At 38.1% G+C, this 13,681-nt stretch overlaps 1 protein-coding gene across 1 annotated transcript; it reads left to right on the forward strand.

Moving 5' to 3' along the window:
• The first annotated feature begins 5,946 nt into the window (after nt 1-5,946).
• On the forward strand, nt 5,947-13,017 carry trim59 (tripartite motif containing 59). Its single transcript, XM_055195758.2, has 2 exons — nt 5,947-6,268; nt 10,873-13,017. Exons 1-2 carry the CDS (start codon nt 6,182-6,184, stop codon nt 12,160-12,162), a joined length of 1,377 nt encoding a protein of 458 aa, XP_055051733.2. The 5' UTR covers nt 5,947-6,181; the 3' UTR covers nt 12,163-13,017.
• Nucleotides 13,018-13,681: the final 664 nt, after the last annotated feature.

Genomic DNA, 13,681 nt, shown 5'->3' on the forward strand with positions numbered 1-13,681 from the left:
TGTTAAGCTAGCTTAAATGTTAACATAGCTTATGGTTATAAGAGCCGCATTAGTAAAAATGATCACTCATTAGCATGTTAACCTATTAGCATATTAAGCTAATTAACTTTTTCATTAATGTAATTTAAAGGGGACATATGCATGAAAATCTGAATTTTTCCATGTTTGAGTGATATAATTGGGTCCCCAGTGCTTCTATTCCCCTAGAAAATTTGAAAAATAACAACTCTGTAACTTAGTTTTGGTAAACCATTCTCTGCAAACATGTAAAAGAAGTTCATTGAAATTTGGCTCCCCTTGTAATGTCAAAAAGGATCTTATTTTAATAGTACCGCCCCTTAATCTGCACTATCCAACCACGGCACTGCCATTTAGTGCAGAGAGAGAGAGAGAGAGAGAGAGAGAGAGAGAGAGAGAGAGAAAATAATTGACAACACAATTGAGTTTCAATGTCAACAAACCAGCATTATGGTGATCAGTGTTTGCATTTCATCAGCTCATTTGTATTTAAATGTACACACCCAAAAACGGCACACTTTTTGCTCGCACCTACAAAGAAATGAGATAAGAAGACCGTATTTTAAGAAATTACCATAACAAGCATAACTCCATAACATAAAATATACAGAAAAGACAATGAGAGAATTAACTTTTGATCTTCACATGGCCTTCAGAAGATCAAGGTGATTTAACTTTCTGGTGAAAAAAATGCATTGTGAAATGTTCAACACAAGTTTGTAAGAGGGGGGAATGTGTAAAAACCTGAAGATACGACCAAAATGTGTATTTTCTCTTTGAATATTTTTAAATATCATAAAAATTATAATATTTTAAGTCGAGGTGGGATATGCAACTACACAAAAATAAAAACATAAAGACTATGCTTTACAGATAACAAATGCTATTTGTTAGTATTCTATGTAGTTTTTATTAAGGTCTTAAAATATATAGTTTAAATTTGTTCTTAGGAAAATGTCCAGGCGCCGGTTGCACCAGCTGTGCGTAAGTTACAATGTAGCATAGTTACGATGTAAATCGGGCTTAAGTAACAACTTGCGCACTACTAAATGTTTTTGCGTTGCACCATTACACTTAGTTTAAACGTAACAATACGTTGTAACTAAATAATTACGGAAGCCTCTGTCCATGAACAGTGGTCTGAATAAGATGTCAGCTGGATTAGATCACATCGATGAGCTCGTAATTGATTATGAAGAGCCGCAAGTTCGTCAACAAGTTTTTAAGAACTATTTTGTTTTCTTTGTATCCATCAATTAAAATAATAAATTCTTCATGACTGAATTTTTTCTTCCTGTTAATTTTCTCCTCCATGTGTGGGATAGATATTTTCAATTAAAAGTGTAATGTTTTGAGTTCGATAACGTATGCTTTAACGTTTTTTTTTAACTTTCAGTTTAGGCCAGTCAAATTTTGAGTATGAAATTATGTTCAGACTATTTCCTGTTTACCTATTAGAAGGCTTGTGATTGGGTTAAGAAAAATAGACGTCATTCTATGCGACAACGCAATACTTTACGGAGAGCTTACGACCTACTAGCTACGTTCTGCCTTAAGAACAAATGGTGCAACAGAATAAAGTACAGACAGAGTTAGTTATAAACTAGCTAGTAGTTACTAAGCCTCTAGTTTGGACTTTACGTCCCAGTTTAAGTAAGAACTTACGAACGACTGGTGCAACCCTACCCAGGACACTTATCCCCTCCTCGGTTTCACATGCAAGGCATACAAGGTAGTCCTAGACTAAACACGTGTTTGAGCTGTCTAAACAGAAAATAAATTGCACATACAGATGTTAAAATATCCCAGTGCCATTGTTTTGTCTCAAGATACACATCAGTAATGTCTTTTTCTAAGGTATGTTTATAAAAAAATGTTTAAACGTTTTAATTTAACTAAGACCTAGTCCTGGCTTTAGCGAAGCCTTAATAATGTGCTTAATAATAAAATGTATTTTGGAGATAGTTTCGCATTTTTATACAATGTCATGGGATACATGTTAGTGATTACAGCTCCATTCTCTGATCTCGTGACCTCTGCATACCATGATGTCAGAAATCTTTGTACTTAAACTACATCGTAGCTTCAATACAAAACTTTAAAATGGTAAACAGCAGACACATTGACAATAATCAAGCATACAAAATAGTATTTTAAATTACTTTTTATATAACTTTTAAATATTAGTTTATTCTAATAAAATGGGAACTGATCCGTCTTTTGGGAGAAGCCATTAAGAGTTATTGGCATTGATTTATTGTGATGTGTGTGTTTGGAATAAAACTTTTGGCTATAAACAAAGAAGGAATGTAGTTGTTGAACAGTGTTTGTTGTTAAAGAGATTAACTAATTTTGGGGTGAACTTTGTGCTTTAAAACTTATTTGCTTTGAAATTTATTTTTTATGCTTAAACTGCACAATACACCATAATTAAAGTAAAAAAGTATAACATGTGCTCTTTAAAGTAGTAGGCTGATTGTTCACTCTAGGAAGATAATCTAAACTCTCTGGATGTTAGACAAAGTGTGACAGGACCCGCACATAACCATAAACACACCTTAGACTTAATTCTGTCATACGGACTCAATAACAGAAATATTACCTACAATCGATGTTATTTCAGACCTTTGCCTCATCTCTTGCAACCCACATATAGATAAGATATCTCCACCACCACATCACCGGTTAGGCAGTGCAATCATATCTACTACTAAAGAGAGTTTTATTAGTAACCTTCCAGTCTGGTTTCAAATGAAATCATGTGACACAAACTTGATTTTGATCCTTAATCTTGATTATGTGACAGAAACCTTAAAGCTTTAGAAATCGTTGCTCCACTTAAGTTGACGTGAATTAAAGAAAAAACCCAGGCATGGTATGACCATCACACCTCTGCTATTTAAAAAGGTAGCTAGAAAACTGAAGAGTAGATGGGGACTACAAAGGTTTTCTGCGATGCATGGAGGGAGAGTGTTCACAGACAGGCTCTAAAAACCAGCATGTCTACAGATCTTGGCAAACTTCTCAGAATCTTTAAGATCCTAGAATTCCTTATTTTTAATACAGTTGCAAAACTAACACGTTTTAAAGCATCAGAAATTATAGAAGTCTCTTGAGGTGCAAAGTTAAATAAAAATTAACATTTGATCATTGTGAAATATTACTTCTCATATTACAGGATCTAAGTGCAGGTTTTTACACCATAGATCATACAAATCTAGATAGACTAGAAAATTATTAGTCAGATGCTAGCCTGGTTTAAGTCTTATTTATCCAATTGTATCACTTTGTTTATGTAAATAAGAAAGTCATATAACTCTCAGGTTAAATGCGGTGTACCACAGGGATCGGTTTTAGGCCCTATCATCTTTTCGTTATACATGCTTCCTCAAGGAGACATTATTAGGAAACACAACATCAGTTTTCATTGTTATGCTGATGATACCCAGCTCTACATTTCCTCAAAACCCGGCAGTTTTTAAGGTTAACAGACTGTATTAGGGATATCAAAGAGTGGGTGGCCAACAATTTCCTTCTGCTTAATTCTGATAAGAGGTATTGATTATTAAACCATAAAGCTCAAAACAAAAATGGTGGTATACAACATTTCTGTTGGTGGTTGCACTGTTTTTCATCTTCCACAGTTAAGAACCTGGGTGTGATGTTAGATATCAATCTGTCATTTGATAGTCAAATTAATCAAAGGTATCAACCAATAACTCGTCTCTTAAACCAAGCATTCACCTAATTTAGCTTCTAAATATATTTATGACGCAAAAGTTAGCTTGACCGGAACCGGGCACACACATCTATTGTTTTGTATGGCTTTAGCATTTCATGCAAGTGGCCTCTACGCTATTATCGGTTTGTGTTCTCCCCTGGTCTTATCCTCGGGTCTCCGAGGACACCTGAGACCCACAGACCCAGTTCCGGCTCTGCCTGATGCCTATCCTCGTGATGCCCAACTTATGACTACAATCAACAGCTTAGCCATTTCCTGTGTCACCCAGAAGCAATATGAAATGGTCTTCTTTATTAATCTCCTGCACAATCTGCTTCATTTGCCTGGTTGTGTACGCTTTTTGTGTGAACTTCCAGCCAAGTTAAATAAAAATCAAAATATCTATTCTTTGTAACAGTAGTTTGATGTTATAGCTGCACTCAGTAACATTACTCTCTATGACTTGACATTTGCCTCAAAATCAACATTTTTACAATACATAATTATACCTCATACCTATATGCCATTTTTATTCAACCAACCTTCAAAAAATCACAACCTATCACAATCTGTTTAAATCATTTTTCAGTCACATCTGCCACAAAAACATACCCGGCAGTTTAAAGCCAATCTAAAGTGAATAATCACTATTTTAAGCTTCTATTTTAACCAATGTCATTGGAGAACTGACTCTCTCGCTTAAGTCTGGTATCTCACAAGGTTTTTGTTCTGGTTTCTTGCTGCTTGTTGCCCTGTTGGTTTGCTGACATTAAGCTTACGGTTTGGTCAATTCTGGTAATATAGCTTTTTTGTAATGGTCCGGCTACAATCTTAAAGATGTCACTGTTTAAGTTTTGTAGGTGTGTGGTGCACTTGATATTGCTATATTTTCTGTATGCTTTTTATGCTGCTATTCATGGTATTATTGCAAATTCTTATGTAATGTCAAACTCCTGCTTTTATATATTTTATTTTTTTTAAGAGCTATTTCCATGTAAGACAGAAAGGCATGTTTGGTTTTATATGATGCCTGTTATCATATTGACTAAATGTCCAATAGGTGAAGAAAAAGCATATAGGCCTACCGATTTTTTTTTGCAAGGAATAATAAACGACAGGCTGTTAAATTATTCAAAAAATACTGCACACCCAAGGTGGTAATGCGGCACGGCGCAGAGCATTCAACAAGGCCTATGGTAGAACATCTTATAATCTATTTATGAGGACAATACAACTAGCAAAAAATACTATGGGTCAGTTTCCTGGACAGGGTTTAGATTAATCCAGGACTAGGCCTTAGTTATTTGAGGACATTTAAGTAGTTTTTACAAACATACCCTACAAAAAACAACACTGGTGTGCATCTCGAAAGGCACTGATATATGTAAAGATATGTCAGTACAAGGTGTTTTTAATTAAAGGGATAGTACATTTTAAGATGAAAGTTCTGTCATCATCATGCTAGTCCTCGTGTTGTTCTGGACCTGTGTGGTTTTCTTTTTTCTGATGAACACAGAGGAAGATGTTTTGGGAGGTGATGGTAAACACACAGCAGTAAGTGACCATAGTAGAAAAAAAAATATTTTTTAAGTATTGTGATTAATTATGAAGAAAATATTTTGATAAATGATGGTAAGCACACAGTTGACGTTACCCATTAAATTCCATTATATTTTTTATTCCTACTATGGAAGTCAATAGTCACTATCTTCTGTGTGTTTACCATCATTTGTCAAAATACCTTCTTTTGTGTTCATCAGAAAAAAGAAATCCATACAGGTTTAGAACAACATGAGGAAGAGTAAATGATGACAGAATTTTCATTTTAAAGTGAACTATCCCTTTAAGGCAGTTTAAATATGCATTTTGTCCGGGAAACGACCCTCAATATTCTAATCTATTCTATGTACTTTATATATAAAAGTTTTTCCGTTTTTTCTTAGTCTATATTAAAAGGCTGCTTTAAAGCGATGCAACATTGCAAAAAAGCTAAATAAATAAATTTGACTTCTAATAAAGTGAGTAATATTAATTATTATTATTATTATGAAGCTCACACGCAGATGTAATGACTCCCTGAAATTATGAGTAGACTGGCTCTCCATTAACTTCCCCTTAAGAAAATTAACCGTGTTTTTCTGGCTTATGGTCATTGAGTAGTAACCATGTTTTTTATCGACTACAGTAACCTTGTGTTTTTTATAAACTGTAGTAAAACCATGGTTAATTTTCGTAACGGACAAAGTCACATATCTTTCTAAACATTTGTCGTTTGGCAGACGCTTACAGTCAGATTTTCATTTTGAAGCTCATATTATAATTCAAGCGGAATCTGGATTAACAGTCTTAAGCGAATCAAACCGTAGACACCATTTCAAGAGCAACTTTCCACCAATCACATCTCTCGTCTCAGGATGAGCTACCTGTTGCGTTGATCGGTTGATGAAACGGGAGATTGGATTGGTGGAGAGAGTAGCTCTCCACGCATGCGCGTCTCGTGTAGCTGTGGAGCGGTTGCAGTTTGTCACGGTTAGTTTGTTTATTTCTCTCACTTCTCAACTGTTATTCAAACATATCATTGCGTTTTTACCCACAATGAATTTTATTTGTTAATGTACACTTGTGAGGAGAACTTTACGTGTTTATGTATAGTTTTTAAGTCCTTTACATTATGACTTTGAATATTATCATATTTATTTATAATGCCGTCATACAGTCAGTAGAATTAAATGCCCCATTAATAAACACAGGGGCACGCGCGCATCTCTGTATAGATTTCTCTTATACACATCATGATTTTAATATATCTTTGTGTTGTGATGATATTTGATAGTCTTTCAAATAGTGAAGACACTTCCTGGTGTTTAAACTTTATCCACACTTATCAGTGTAGGTTGTGTGTGTGCGCTTTATATTGTCTGTTATGTTCAATCATCTCTGTGTTCACACGTGCTTTAACCTGTGATTTTATAACTTTGCCATTATACTGTGATTATTAACTAAACAAAGCATGACAACAGTCCATAAGTAGTGTAGATATCATCACAATGGTGTTTGGTGTTTCCAGGGTGAACACATTTCTTGCAAAACCCTAAAAGGCCTTCTGCAGTTTCAACACACAGACGCCCAATAAACAACTGATTTAAACATTAATACTTGAGCTCTGATACTGACCAAAACTTTACAATAGCAAAGCTGGAGTCTTTTGTTAAGTTCCCAGTGATATATTAAGTTAAGATGTAAAGTATTTCTTTTATCCTCATAAAAATTTTTTTTAATAAAAATATCAGATGACATTTAATCACTAGGAACACAAAAATCAATGAGATTTGAGACATAATGAGCAGTTAATGTTTTGTTTTTACATTTATCTAAAGTGCTGAAAACATAAATTCTCTTACGTTCATCATTTCATTGCTGTTCAAAAGACATTTATTAATCTGCTGAAGATTTCAGTAAATGTCCTTAACATGCATAAACATATAAACTGAAGTTTACACCTAAAATCTCAATCTATCCTCCATTTACTGTAATGTTATAGGGAATATTCTAGTATGAACTCTGTTGTGCAGTTCCAGGACAGGGCTATTGCTGCGTACACACCAAACGTGTAGCATCGCGTTGCTCGCTCTAGATTACTCGCGGGATTTAACTTTGTGTCATGCGAATTTTTCGCTTGAGTTAAATATTTTTAACTTGCGCAAAGGCGCGTTTGAGGCGAATTGTGCGTTTTCGCGGCAATCGCGCCGCCCAATTTGCGTCTTTGCATTGACTTTGTATTTTATCTACTCATGCAAATCGTTGGACCGTTGGTGTGAATGCCCCATTAAGTCTAGTCCAAGACTTATCTTAAGTAGAGATGCACCAATTGCCATTTTCTTGGGCGATTTTTGATTTTTCTGTAGGTGTGACCTGCCAATAGCGATTTTCTTTCTAATAACTATAATTGACAGCATATAGGCTACAAACAAAAATCCACTTTATTTTAATTAAAAAATAAACACATTGCACTTTCACCCAAATTACATGATCTTTTATTTGAACAGATCTCAAAATAAAGTGCTCTTAAGGGGGTAGCACACCGGACGCGCAGCTCAGCGCTGCGCCGTTCTAAAAAATCGAACACATTGTTTTCTATGAGTATACGCACACCGGCGCCGACTGGTGGCACCTGTCCGCGGCGCCCAGCTTTGACTCAGGAAGTTGCTCAAATCCCTGTCGCGCCACTCACATAGTTTAACATTAAATAACATCATATTTGTTCCAAATCATTAACGATTAACATTGGCTGCTAATGTATACTTAGCATTTTGAAGTAGACGCTATCTGACTAAGCTTGCGCTATTTAAAGGCGGAGTCCACGATGTTTGAAAGCCAATGTTGATATTTGAAATCACCTAAACAAACACGCCCCTACCCCAATAGAATCTGGACCTTCTGTTGATAGACCCGCCCCACACATACGCAACCCGGCAAGGATGTCGGTTAGTAGACACGCTCCTTACTGCTGATTGGCTATAAGTGTGTTTTGTTAGTTGGCCCGTCTCCTTTTCCAAAGCGTTTTTCAAACATCGTGGACTCCGCCTTTAATGTGCACTTCTGGTTTACGATACATCAGAGTTGTCCTAGACGTAACGGTCTCGAGCTTATCCTCGCCCAGAAGCGGGAAGAGTTTGGGCGTGCTCTCGACGGGGCGAGCGAGCAGCTGACGCATACGTACGACCCAATCATCGAGCGACTTAAGGAGCTGCAGGTAGAACATAGCAAGCTGATATCTCTGAGCTCCAGTATTGAGGACGAAGAGCGTCCACTGGTTTATCTAGAGAAGGCCCATGAGCTGAGGGAACGTCTGAAAGTATTGAACGAGAGCGTGCTGCCTGAGATACCTTGCATTCATCATACACCACGAGCAGAAGAGTTCATAGAGGAACACTGGACTCATGTAACCATCAGAGGACTGAGAGATGGACCCATTCCAGAAATCTCATGCCGTGCACACAGACACTCCATAAGCAGCTGCACAAAATCTGAACAAAATCAGTGCAGGCACGGTCGACCGTCTTTAGTTGTATTGTTGTTGCTCATCCTGGTTCTCGCAGTCATGTGTTTAACTTCAGTTGATGGGTCCAGTATTGGGTTGCCACACATACGCAACCCGGCAAGGATGTCGGTTAGTAGACACGCTCCTTACTGCTGATTGGCTATAAGTGTGTTTTGTTAGTCGGCCCGTCTCCTTTTCCAAAGCGTTTTTCAAACATCGTGGACTCCGCCTTTAATGTGCACTTCTGGTTTACGATACATCAGAGTTGTCCTAGACGCGACGCGTCCGGTGTGCAACCCCCTTAGACTCATTATGTTAGATGTCTAATAAAATGTCAAACAGGTCACGGATCCGGGTACAGAATTTAATTAATGCAGCTATTGGATAACAGGTAGCTGCTTCCACTGCGAACGTGGCTGTGACTAGGGATGCAACGATAAATCCCGATATACACTAATAATCCCTGGCCGATAACTATTCTGAATTGCACAGCCGATTTTATGCACAGCTATTTCATGTACTACGGCTTTTGATCAGTTAAGTCCTTATCAATCTAATCACTGTTAGTTTAAGTCGTTTATTATAACATGCATTTGAAAAAGCAACCTCTGGCTTTTGGATGTAGCGGCATTTCACCGTAATTCTTTGAGAAGCATAGCAAGCATAATCGGCCAATTTATCGGTGAATCCCTAGCCAGTCCTTCCAGAAAAACACAGTTTTTTGTGATTGTTGCGGGCAAAAATCCTCGATTTTGCGGCACGTTTTCTTAAAAAATGCGATGGAATATGCAGGATATTTATGCAATTTATGCGATGGAATTGTGGGGATTTGCGAAAATTGCGGAACTTGCAAAAACTGCGGAAACTTGCAAAAGCTGCAATGATGTTCACGTCACATAATCACGTCACTTCATAGTGTTCCCATGGCAACAGAGGACACGGCTGCGCTTTTGGGAAGTAAATGCAAAATTTTTCAACTTTCTGCTAATATATATGTGACTTTTTGCTACAAAAATGCGGAGATTATGAAATCATGCAAGCCCCGCATATTTTGTGCGCAGATGTAATTAATGCGGCGAAAGTGCGTCGTATTTGGAAAAAATGCAGCCCCGCATAAATATGCGGACTTTGACTGATTATGCAATATATCGCGCGATCGCGTTTTTCTGGAGGGACTGCCTAGCTGTGACGGTTTTGCTTGCGCAACTGGCAGCAAAAAGACTGATTCGGAATTGGAATGTCGTAAAACTGAACGGACGATAGGGTTGGGTATCGTTTTAATTTGAGTGATTCTGATGTCAATTCCGCTGATCAAATCCTGTCTCTTATCGATTCCTGGTTCCAATTCCAATATTATTAGTGAGAAAAAAAGAGCAAATACCTTTTTAAGATTTTTTTATTCTTGCCATATTTAGTCTATAACCTGTAACTGACAATTCGTCTAAAAATGAAAATTTAAAAAGTGCCAGAATGAATGATACAAATTGCAGGGCTGTCAAGTTTCATTAAAAGTTTGCAGGGCAGGCCCAATAAGATATTTGTTGCAGTGGCCCTTCGCCCCCCCCCCCCAATTCTTTCAAGTTCGTGCTAGCAATTTAATTTGACCTATCGTTCATAACTGACAATCACAAATAGAAATTCTAACAATTGGTAAGTCTGATCAAAGACTTCATTCAAATAAAATATTTTTATATAGCCCATTTATAGCTAAATTAGACTCCTCCGTATGATTTCTCAAATAGTTCACGCAGTACTTTGACGTCATGTGTGTCTCGGTTCTTGCAGCGCCGTGTAAAGTTGAGCACATCTTAAAACTCAAGACAGCTACAGTAGAACTCCCGGTAGGGAACCTTTCTTTCTTCTCTTCTGTCAGTCTTAACAATGCCAAACTGATCAACTTGAATATCCTGCCCTGTATTTTCTACATTATTAAAGTTACATTTTTAAATGTCTCCAGTGTTCATAGACAGATAAACACACAGACGTATTCATTATATTCCTGTAATAGATGTGTACGTCTGCACACGGGTGGATTTTTAGGAGACATGAATAGACACAGAAACATTCATCATGATTTGATTTTTGTCCTTAGGAGAAACTGCTGCTGTCCCTCATGATGGATAACCTGGAGGAGGATTTAACATGTTCAGTGTGTTACGGTCTCTTCAGTGACCCGAGAGTCTTGCCCTGCTCCCATACATTCTGTAAGAGCTGTTTGGACAGCGTGCTGCAAGTCTCTGTGAATTTCTCCATCTGGCGACCTCTTCGCCTGCCGCTCAAATGTCCCAACTGCCGTAGCGTAGCGGAGTTGCCGACCGACGGCGTGGACGCGCTTCCGGTTAACGTCTGCCTGCGTGCCATCGTAGAGAAGTATCAACGTGACGGTCGGCCCCGTTCTCCTTTATGCCCCGAACATCCACATCAGCCTCTGAACGTCTACTGCGTTCAGGACCGCAAGCTCATATGTGGCTTCTGCCTCACTGTGGGTCAGCACCGAGGCCACGCCATTGATGACCTCCAGACCGCTTACGTGAAAGAGCGAGCTGCTCAGGCCCAGTTGCTGAAGTGTTTGAGAGGAGACCGGTGGGAGGAGATCTGCAGCCTGGCAGCTGATCTACAGCAGGAGAAGATCCAGAGCGAGAGTCTCGTTCAGAAGGACCGAGAGGTTGTATCGCGTTTCTTTCAAGGTCTCGAGCTTATCCTCGCCCAGAAGCGGGAAGAGTTTGGGCGTGCTCTCGACGGGGCGAGCGAGCAGCTGACGCATACGTACGACCCACTCATCGAGCGACTTAAGGAGCTGCAGGTAGAACATAGCGAGCTGATATCTCTGAGCTCCAGTATTGAGGACGAAGAGCGTCCACTGGTTTATCTAGAGAAGGCCCATGAGCTGAGGGAACGTCTGAAAGTATTAAATGAGAGCGTGCTGCCTGAGATACCTTGCCTTCATCATACACCACGAGCAGAAGAGTTCATAGAGGAACACTGGACTCATGTAACCATCAGAGGACTGAGAGACGGACCCATTCCAGAAATCTCATGCCGTGCACACAGACACTCCATAAGCAGCTGCACAAAATCTGAACAAAATCAGTGCAGACACTGTCGACCGTCTTTAGTTGTATTGTTGTTGCTCATCCTGGTTCTCGCAGTCATGTGTTTAACTTCAGTTGATGGGTCCAGTATTGGGTTGTCAGTTTCATCAGGGATCAGTTCTATCATTTCGCTTTCGAGTGAGCTTACTCACCTGTTTCATGACTTGTGGACACACCTTCTCTGTATGTTACACAACATTAACACCAAACTATGCTCTCATATTATGACTTTAGGAGAAAACGCTTACCAACATCTGATAACCTTTTTCAAAACACTCCACTTGTGTTAACCATTTTGTAACTTGAATGTAATGGATTTACAAACATTTCACCCGGACTGAACCCTTCTTCTGTACAGACACAGATTTATTCACTGTGTTTCAAGAAAGCGGTCCGTTATGTAATCAGTCCATTTATTCACTCTATTCTCAATCATGTGCTTGTACTTCATTATTGAGCACAAATTAGATTGTGCCTACAGAAATATTTTAACATTTGTAATAAACTTACAGTACAAACATTGCATTCACAGTATTGCCAGAATTATAGATGTTTTCATCACCAGCAGGGTGGATTATTGCAATGGACTTTGACCATTTGACAGCTGCTGCCAAAATATCTGAGCACATCACTCCAGTCCTGAGGTCCTTACACTGGCTTCCAGTTACATTTACAATAGATTTTAAAGTATTATTACTCGTTTATAAATCACTTCATGGCTAAGGACCGAAATACATGACAAATATACTAACTAAATATAAACCTAACAGGTAACTCAGATCATAAGGATCAAATCAGTTAGAAATACCAAGGGTTCACTCAAAACATGGTGGGTCAGCATCGAGTGCAGACTTGCGCGCTGAAATCTGCGGAGGTCATGTGACCAACAGGAAGGTCGCACACATCTCAATTCTCACAGTTGCATTCTGTGTTCTCGCGACCTTTTGAGTTCGTTCTTCCAAGGTCGCCTGGCAAGACCAGTCTTCACGAGAACGCAAGTCTGTTCTTGGAATAAAGAAACAGCCATAGAAAAGCTTTTGGGTAAAATTAAACAGTCAGTGTCTGTGGGTGGATCTTTATCAGTGTGACATCACATTAACAAGAGAATCAAAACAGCATGTTTAATGATACTGATTTAGTTTAATGGGGATAAATAAAGAAGGAGAGGGTGTTTTTCATTGTAGGGTGGTTATGTTCACACACTGCTAACACTTTGTAAAAGTGGAATTTGCATAATATGGGCCCTTTAAATCTAAATGAGCACTGTGCTGCTTCAAACTGACTGCACTTTTATTTCTGTTTTATTCTTTGTAAAAACGTTAAATTTTTTAATGAAATTAAATGTATTGCTTTTGATTGCTATTTTAAATTTGTATGTATCTTTTATATGTTATCTTTTATTGTGATTTTTTTGTCCTCTCTTTGAAATGATTAACTTCTTTTAAAGACCTCTGTGTATGAAATAAACTTATCTGGCTTTATCTGGGATGCGTTACTATGTTCACATAGCTGCTGCTGCTTTTAATCCAAATCCCTAAGATATGCGACCTACTCAAATGCATTAACCAAACATTTTTGGGTCAAGCTGACAGTATTGATATTAGCCAGTGTTGATTTGGGCTGCTCATAGAATTTATTAGTGCAGAAATAAGACAGCTTTCATTTTTAAGTGATCAGGGCCTGTACGTTTACTAAGGTATTGGTAGAAATCCACATTCTTAAAAAAAAAACAAGTAAATTTACTCATCCAATGTCATCAAAAATGTTTGTCTTTCTTTGTTCAGTCAAAAAGAAAATACGTTTTTTTAA

The sequence above is a fragment of the Misgurnus anguillicaudatus genome, chromosome 24, assembly GCF_027580225.2.
Source record: "Misgurnus anguillicaudatus chromosome 24, ASM2758022v2, whole genome shotgun sequence".
Taxonomy (NCBI): Eukaryota; Metazoa; Chordata; class Actinopteri; order Cypriniformes; family Cobitidae; genus Misgurnus; species Misgurnus anguillicaudatus.

What these genes read in the sequence shown, in the direction of transcription:
- trim59 (XM_055195758.2), top strand. Translation starts at nt 6,182, where the DNA reads ATGAAACGGGAGATTGGATTGGTGGAGAGAGTAGCTCTCCACGCATGC. An exon ending in AGCGGTTGCAGTTTGTCACG is followed by an intron (nt 6,269 to 10,872) that starts GTTAGTTTGTTT and finishes TTTTGTCCTTAG; the next exon opens with GAGAAACTGCTGCTGTCCCT.